The sequence below is a fragment of the Microchirus variegatus genome (assembly GCF_963457635.1).
Source record: "Microchirus variegatus genome assembly, chromosome: 11".
In the NCBI taxonomy this organism is placed as follows: domain Eukaryota; kingdom Metazoa; phylum Chordata; class Actinopteri; order Pleuronectiformes; family Soleidae; genus Microchirus; species Microchirus variegatus.
Genome location: NC_139812.1, coordinates 786,127 through 795,066, shown reverse-complemented (window position 1 = coordinate 795,066; position 8,940 = coordinate 786,127). Strand labels below are relative to the sequence as shown.

General features: G+C 41.6%; 1 protein-coding gene across 1 annotated transcript; it reads right to left on the bottom strand.

Moving 5' to 3' along the window:
- Positions 1-468: 468 nt before the first annotated feature.
- On the bottom strand, positions 469-7,606 carry cdt1 (chromatin licensing and DNA replication factor 1; the record flags this gene model as incomplete). The annotated part of the gene is made up of 10 exons (XM_083897977.1): positions 469-632; positions 1,298-1,499; positions 1,670-1,843; positions 2,114-2,302; positions 3,129-3,229; positions 3,383-3,528; positions 4,180-4,374; positions 4,484-4,773; positions 6,323-6,439; positions 7,154-7,606. 10 exons carry the CDS (start codon positions 7,604-7,606, stop codon positions 469-471), a joined length of 2,031 nt encoding a protein of 676 aa, XP_083754103.1.
- Between the last annotated feature and the right edge of the window lie 1,334 nt (positions 7,607-8,940).

The following is an 8,940-nucleotide window of genomic DNA, read 5'->3' as shown; positions in this document are numbered from 1 at the left end:
TTGTACCATCATCCATGACAACTCTTTTCTTTTCTCATCCATTATGTCGAGTACATTAACAGACTCTTCTACGCAATACATTTAATTTATAAAAAAAATAATAAACACACTGAAGGCAGCACTTCTATAACAAAAGCTTGTATTCCTCAAACATTATCAAACTTAAAACAAATCTGTTTTTTTCATTGCAGAAAACTGATGCAGATCTGTGTGCATTATTATTACACTTTCATAGAGAGAAAAAAGAAAAAGCACAATGAAGTGTGGTTAAAACATCCCGTTTACAACGCGGGAACATTAAATGGGTCAGTCCAGCATGACTATGCCATATTGTACTCTGACCATCTTCACTGAAGCATAGAAACGGCAGAACACGCCGTGATGACATGTCAATCACAAAGATGGCTCTAAAATACGATTTGGAATTCTGTTCGTCTTCAGTGTGCAGACAGCGAACAGCCGAGTCGCTCATATTTTCTCCTCCTCTCTCAGTCGTCCGTTCAGTTTGTCCAGAACGACGCTCAGCTCCATGTTTTTGTTCAACTTCAGGTAAAAGTCTTTCCTGATTGGATGGATGGTCAGCCAATCAGCAGCCACTTCTGCCAGCAGACGGACGTGTTTCTCCATTTCACCTGTACATTGGGGAAGAAGAGCAGCCAATCAGAGAACGGGTAACTTGTGGGCAGTAATACTGTCTACCCCACACGGTCCAGTGACTTTGCATCAAATAACAAGCCAATTACAACATATAAACATAAAGAATTAAATAACAGCTTGAGTTTGACAGACACCAAAGTACCAGGAACTTCCATCTAAGGTGCAATTGCAACAGTGTAGTTCATCTGAAACAGTAAGCCAAGATCCACCTTACATGAATTAAAATATTATGACAACATACTGTAGCCCGTGCCCCAAAATACTTCTGAATGAACCTACTCTTCTACCTTGTTACTTTTCTGTCCAAGTCTGAAACAAAACCGAAAGATGAACCCACAGCAAAGTGTCAGGAGGAGACCAATGTTTTAGTGGTCAGTTGCCTAAAAGTGTCGTTTAACGATCTACTGTCGCTCCACGGAAGGAACAGTTCTGTCGACCAGTCAGTGGGAGAATTGAAAAGAACTGCGTTCACCAAACTCTATTGACTAGTCGATATGGGCTTGATATGAGACCTTTTTGGGGACAAAACACTTAGGAACATCCACTTAGAAACTGTACATTACCATTTAAAAAGCACCTGTGTCAAATGCAACTACAACAGTGACATCAGTGTCTGAACCTCCCTCTTGTTTCAAAGTACCTGTGCTGAGAGCAGATCTGTAGCTGACGATCATCCTGTTACAGGCCACTTCCATGATCAACGCTGGTTTCTTCTCAGCAACAAAAACTGTGCGCAGGATTCTTGCCAGCTCGCCAAGCCGCGACAGCATCAGCATGCGCTCCTCCTGGGAAGGGTTCCGCGTCATCGCAGCTTGAAGTTTCTGGGCCTCCTTTGCTCGAATCTGAGGCGGGAAAAAAAAAAGACAATCGTACAAAGGACCATTTTAAGTACGTTTAATTACTGTTATAATGAGTCAAATCCAAATACAAGTTACACTCATTAAGAACATGGGTGTGTCTCAAAGTCAAGGAAGGATGCTTCTGTTGACAACTGATCTCCTGCAGTACCTACCCTGTCCAGCAGGGACTGAGACACTCCTTTCAGAGCAGTTGAGACCTGAGGTGCAGGAGCAGCAGTTGGAGCCGAGGTCTGAGGGACTGTAGCGTTCTGTGAGGACGTTGACTCTTTAGTGTCTGCAGTTTTGTCTTCAGACTTCATAGTGAGAGAAACCAAAGCCTTCTCCATCTGAAAGACATGAATTCAGAGTAAGAATAACCTGGATATGATCTCACGAGCTGCTAAAAGCAAGAAACACACAGCTCTGTTTTAACATTACATTTTAGTAAAAAGCTGGACCTTCCTCCTGTAGTTTAACACATTTTGAGACAGACTTTTGTGGTGTATTAGGTAGAGTGGCAGCACAGGAAGGGGAGTTCAAAATTTACAGGCCCAACCCATCTCAAACAATAAAAAAGGTGTGGTTCCAAAGTATAGCACCTTCATGCGACGCCATACCTTTGGTGTGATGAGTGAGCGAGCCTTGTCTAGCACCTCCTGAGCCGTGGCCAGTTTCATAGTGTGGGGAGGCTGAGGAAGAGTGCCGGCCTGGATCACCGGGACAGTGTCCACATTAAAGCGAGGATGCCAGCGGGTCAGTTTGTCTTCAGGGACAGACACGGGAGGAACCAACGCCGACAGGAACTCCTGCAGACAGTGGTGGTTAGAGCCTTTACAATAGAGTCAAGACCTGGGGCCAATTCCAATTCCTATCTTAACCCTCAATCTTAACCCTCAAGCTCAACCCTTAATCTTAACTGGCCCTCAAAACCAAGTGTTGAGGGTTATTTTGTCACTTAGAAATATTAAATGCAGATACGTCTTCAGACTGTAGAGGGCAGAATAACGCGAAAGCTGCGTCCAGTCTGTCAACTCCAAAAAAGAAGAAGAACACATTTATGTCACGATTATTTATTTATTATTTTATTTCAGTCAAGTTATTAGGTTGTCAGTTAGTTATAAGATGATACTCATACAAATATTCAGCTGACAGTTACCACACACCACGACTTATTGAAAGGTTAACGATAGCGAACGATCGCTTGTCCGCACCGGCCGGCTGTTGACAAAAGATCTTAAATAAAAACAAATGTTAAGCAACAATGACGTCAGTAATCCATAATATGGGTCTAAACTAAGATAATACAATGGTTTTCATCATTTTTATATCTCTATTAACAAAGAAAATACTTCATTTGTATCGCACTCGCTTCGCTGCTTTCTACGCCATCTTTCTCATGTGAAAACACGCAATGCATTCTGGGTAGTCCTTGCTCCCAAGGAAAATCTCAATATTGAGGGCGATACAGCCCTTAAACTTGTCCCTCAACTTAATTTTTCTGAGAATCGGGTCAGCACTTGCACTAGATGGAGAGCATTTTTGAGATTGAGATTTAAGCAAGGAATTGGAATTCACCCTTGGACTGTGTCATGCATGAAAGGACGTGGAATCGTCACCCGAGAAGCCACTGACCTTGTGATGCCGTTTGACAATGTGGACCAGGTTCTCGTGGAAAACCTGTCTTCTCTCGAGGAGACGGGACGCTGACAAGATGGGTCGGGCTTCATTTTTGTCTGAGGATGACACATTGTACATTTATCAAGTCACTACAACAGCTGAAGCTTGAACTTGGGTTACATGCTAATGTAACTATATTTCTCCTATGAAGAGGAGATAAGTGTCCTGGAATATTTTTGATGAAGACAGAGGGAGGAATGTTTTCTCACCACAGAGGATGTTGGGCTCCACTGTGAGCTGGTAGCTGCCTTTCTTAGTGCTGCTGTTGAACGGTGGGATGTTCTTCTCCTGTCTGAATGTGTACGCCTCTGGAAACACCGTCTTTATCTGACCCACGTGGTTCTCTTCAAAACGCCTGCACAGAGGAGAACATAAATATTAGGGCTGTAACGATATGCGTATCGAAATATAGCGATACTCAGAGCCACAACCTGTGTCGCGATGTGAGAAGGCAGAATCACAACACGCTCTTTCTAACTCCCAGTTATTTTTCCAGTCAGCCTCATGATATGAGCTGTTAGTGCAACCAAACTTATTTTTATTAGGGGTGTCAAATTATCGCTTTAATTGTGATTAATTAATTACAGTCAACATTAACACGTTATGTTTTTTTAATTTCGTTAATCTCTTAGAACTACACTTCCCAGCATGCTTTGGGGACAAATCCCAGTCTGATTGATCATTACTTTGTATTTTTCAACATTATTATTTTGTTACAGAAAAGAGAGAAATCTTTGGTTATTTATTTATTTATTTATGTTCAAATCTGTTCAGTGTTCCAAAATATTAAATGTTACATTAAGTTGCTACATAATTAAATGTGGTTTAAATAAAATGTTTTTTAAATTTAAAAAAAAATTGTGGAATGTATCGAATCGTGGGTCAAAAATCGTGATACGAATCGAATCGTGAGTTTGTGTATTGTGTATTGGTCCAGCCCTCAACAATATTTTCCGTTTCTCGTGTGGCCCCTGAGGAAATCTGGGACTTGCCCACTTCCACTTACTTGTGCATCATGTCCTGAACTCCCTGTTTGACTTTGGCAAAGGTCGTCGTCTCACAGCGGTTGTGCAGCATGGCAACCACGGTGTCCATACTTCTGAACATTTCAGCCAGCACTTTATACTGGTACGGCAGTGAGAGACCTGGAGGCACCGCCTGAGCGAGGGTGTGGTACCGCTGGTACGCTGGCTGCTGTGCACTGAGGGACAAAGAGGGGAGGGGACACTTAAAAAACACACAAAAACACTGTATAGCAGTATTGTTTGAACGTTTGTACTCCAGGCATGTGTGTACACAGGTATGCTCACCCGTCTTGGGTTTGTGTCTCACTCTGCTTCCTCTCCTCAGCCTCTCTCTCCTCTTGTCTCCTCTGAGTTTTAGCCGCAAGCTGCAAGGCTCGTGCTACGGTGAATTTCTGGGCCTTGGCTTCAGAGGAAGGGTTTGCTGTGGTTTTGGGTAGAGGGAGGTTAGCGTCAGCTGGAGCAGCTGGAGAGGAGGAGGATGTGGAAACTGAAGCCATCCTGGTCGTTTCCTCTGCGTGTTTCTTAATCCTCTGTAGACGAGATTTGAGGGCGGCAATGTCCTCTTTACATAAAACCTAACAGAAACGGAGAGTGGGTGACAACATTTTATTTAACCGTTGTTTTACCAGGAAAGTCTCATCGACATTAAAAATAACTATTTTTCAAGGGAGTCCTGACCAAGAGGCCGCAAAAGTTACTGCCCTCAGCCTGGATTTAAAAGCATTCAAAGAAATCAGTTCAGTTATTTTCCAGTCTTTTTGCAGCATGTTCCACGTAGAAGGAGCGGAGTAGATGAAAGCCCTTTTCCCCCAATTCTGTGCGGGCGAATGGAACGGACAGCAACAACTGATCATTTGAACTCACCGTTGATGGGATGCGCACTGTATCCAGCCTGTTTGTTGGCCCCACCTCCAATTTAATTAAATTAAATTTATTTATTTGAATGTGTTTGTTTTGGTGCCATTCACCTCATACTGAATAATGTTCTATGTTTGCAAATATTAAAACTGTCATATTTGAAAGATGCATTTATTTCTTTTAGATGCATTTAAGATCTAACGCAAGTCAAAAGCTGCACTTTGTTAAAAATGACTTAAATGATTTTATTAGTAATCACTTGATGTCCCTGGGATCCATCTTATGGTGCGCTTCCACCGGCTCCACTTGCCTGGCCATGGCATGGTTAACTTGCGTTTTTACTAGCATAGTACCTAGTAACAGGTACTTTTTAGTACCTGCTCTGGATGAGGTTCCAAGCACGCTGAGTAGGTACTATGCATGATGTTGCCAGACTGCCAGGCTATTGATTGGTCCAAATAAGAGATTTAAAATCACCAAATATCACATTTAAACCTACTCATGGAAGCAGCAGTGAATCATAAACTCCTGTTGGCTGCGATGTAAAAATCGCATATTTTCTCTATGGACTTAGGTGTAGAGAGTGAGTGGTTTAGCTGTGAGAAAACCCATGCACACACAGGGAGAACATGCAAACTCCACGCAGAAAGGTCCAACCAGGGCACGAACCCAGGTTTTCTTGCTGCAAAAGCCAGCGCGCTAACCACTGCAGTGACATGTTTTCAATTTCGAGTCAACAACTGCGATTTGATTGTAACGGCAGACTATAGATGTACATATCTGTGTTGATAGAATAATATTTGAAACAAAACTAACGTCGCATCGCATGGATTTTTGAGGGACTACTTTCTCAGCACTACACTTCCGGCAGCGGCGGACTGATTCCGCTGCCGGAAGTATCACTCGCTGCTGCTGCTGAGACATAAATCCTTCAAATAGCAAGGTTTGTTTTATTTCAAACATTCTATCAACACAGATATGTACATCGATAGTCTGCCGTTACAAAATCGATTTGCCTCGGGTGCACTGTTGAGTCAGTATGAGTGTTTCTAATGCCATGCTAACTTGTATCATTTACTTGCGTTAGCTATAGCATCAGCGAACTCGGCAACTAGAAGAACTGAATTAAATTTCTTGAAAACGTCTCCATCACACCGACTGAGTTGGAAAATAGGTCTTATGTCCAAAATTCCCGAACTATCCCTTTAAGCGGCTAAAGCCTGCCCCTGCTGGCAGCACCTGTGATGTTCTAGACAACTAACATACCTTGCTAGACGGCCCTGCGGCCTTTCTGCTGGCGACTACGTGGTTCTCGGGTTTGTGTTCCATCACTGCAGCAGCTGGAGGATGGGAGGCTTCAGGGGTCAGGGGCTGAGCTGCAGCCTGGAGATACACAACATATATTCAGACTTAACGCATAGTTGCTCATACTACTTCATAAACCACTAAAACACTACGACACGCATACATGTACTTTAATATTATGTCGATGTGATCATTATGTTTTGGCTGCATTTACTTAATACAAATCATACAGCATAAATCAAAGTTGATCACAAATTCTGATGGAATAGTCTAGGGATATAGGTAATTTGATTAGATTTCAGTGGTGATATATTGTCTGGATTTCTTTTAAATTATATAAATAATATATATAATAATAATATATAACTGTACTTCGCTATGTTGTAAATCACGGAGTAAAACATGTTTTGGTCCGAACTTAAATAAATAAATAAAATAAATAATGATGACAGATTGTCGCTAATTAAGGAGAAAGTTAAAGTAATTTGTGACCAGGGACACATTTTGACTGATACATTATAACATATTTTATTTTGTCAGCATTTTAATCTGAGAAGGTTTGCCTTTAATTTAAAACAAATAAAGTACGATTTGTGTCTCCTTAGAATGTAAAGTCGTAAAGGTAACTTTTACTCTAATTTTAAACGAACTACTTTTTCTTTACTTTAACTTGAGTACAGGTTTAGACGAGTACTACATACATCAGGGCATTACATATACATTATATATATATATAAATAAATTGTAACATGTGTTTAAATCCGGCAGATGCATCAAATTTACACTCATTACCTGGTTTAGCTGCGGTGAAGGTGGAGGGAGGGGCAGCTTCTTCCTCGCCGTCCTCCTCTTCGGTATCCCCGCTGCAGTGGCGGTGTTTTCGGCCGCAGCCTCCGCCTGTCGCCTCTTCTTGGCGGTGCTGTGTTCAGCGGTGGCCGAAAACACAGCAGACCCGAGGTCGAACTCCGTGTCGGCCGAGGTCCGCTTCGGTGTCCGGAGACTGGACGGAGGACTAGCGTCGGTGTGGCCGACGGCGGTGGACTTTTCATCGTTTACACCCGCGGCCTCGTCGATAATTCGGACAAACTCTTCGTGTACCGAGGAAGAGCAGACGGAAGAGTCTTGACTGTTCGCAGATCGTGTTTGTCTTTTGGAGACTCCGCGCTGCTTGGCTGCTGGTTTCACTGGGCCGCCGGTGACTCTCTTCCTCTGGGAGAAGAAGTCAGTGACCCGAGCCTGAGACATAATGCTAATGCTAATGCTAACCCTTCTACCGTGGCGTGAAAGTACACTTCCACAGCCGACTAATAACAACGAAAGACGCGCTGCTCGACCGACACCGAACGACTGAACTCGGCGGAAATAAATACAGAGCAACAACAATGGCTCGCCGGATATTGTTCACACTTCACACAGGAAGATGAAAATTATTTTCGCGCGAAATCCACAAAGCCACACCCCACCTGGGCCACGATTGGCCCAACTAAGCGAGGTTAGGGGCGTGTTCTTTTCCCATCTTCTTCTTGTTTTTTACAGCACGTTGCCGCCACCAAGTGGTAAGGAGTGTAGATCAGGATGAGTAAATAATACGTTTGTCAGATGGATAGATAAATAAAAAATAAATACAAAGTGATGTGATGTTATCCTGACATTTTTTTTATACACATTTAACACATCAGGTTATTTCTTTTATTACTTTATTTTCTTGAATAACCATGTTTTAAATGAAATGTGGTCATAAATCGCATCTATCAGCAAAGATGAAAGAGCAACGAATGAACAAAATCAAGCAAGGATAAAAGAAGTGAAAAATAATGAAAATGAAAATTCAGTAAATAAATAAAAAATAATAAAACACTACGATATGTAAAATGAACCCAAATGCAATAAACTAGATTTACAATTTAAGTAAGCGTTAATCTAAGAGTCAGATAAAAAAGTACAAAATAAAATAATACAATTAATGTTAAATGTAAAAGTGAATACAATACTGACAAAAACATGTTAAAAACAATATATCAGGGTTAAATAGACAACTAATGTAATCTTGTATAATATATTATAATATAATATCATATAAATGAAGCTCAGGTAAAAACCAGACTTAAGAGTTGGGAGTTATTAATCTGTGATGTTGTGTTGATGAATTCATTTTACTTGATTACTGGGTCACAGCAGTGTCATGTGATTTAGTGGCTTAAAGTCTTGTAAATTAAGTTGTTGTCTGAAGACACGACAGAGAGAGTCCACTCGTTTATAGCAGGGTGTCGCACTCGTCTAAAGCTGAGGAGATAATAGTCACATGAATGAGTGCCGTTTTACAGAATGTGGGCCCTGACTGCATCAATGTGATCAAAAGATGGATGCATTGAAATGAATATATAGGAATTCATTCACCGATACCTTTATTTCACACATTGAACTGAAATTGGTCGTGGTACAATAGCTCTGAAATATATATGATATATAGATGAAGGACATGATTAATCCCATTTGATAATCATCACCTGTCCTCAGACTTGATCAAAGACATAAAGACTTTGTGCTGCAGGCATCCACTCATCCATCCATCCATCCAT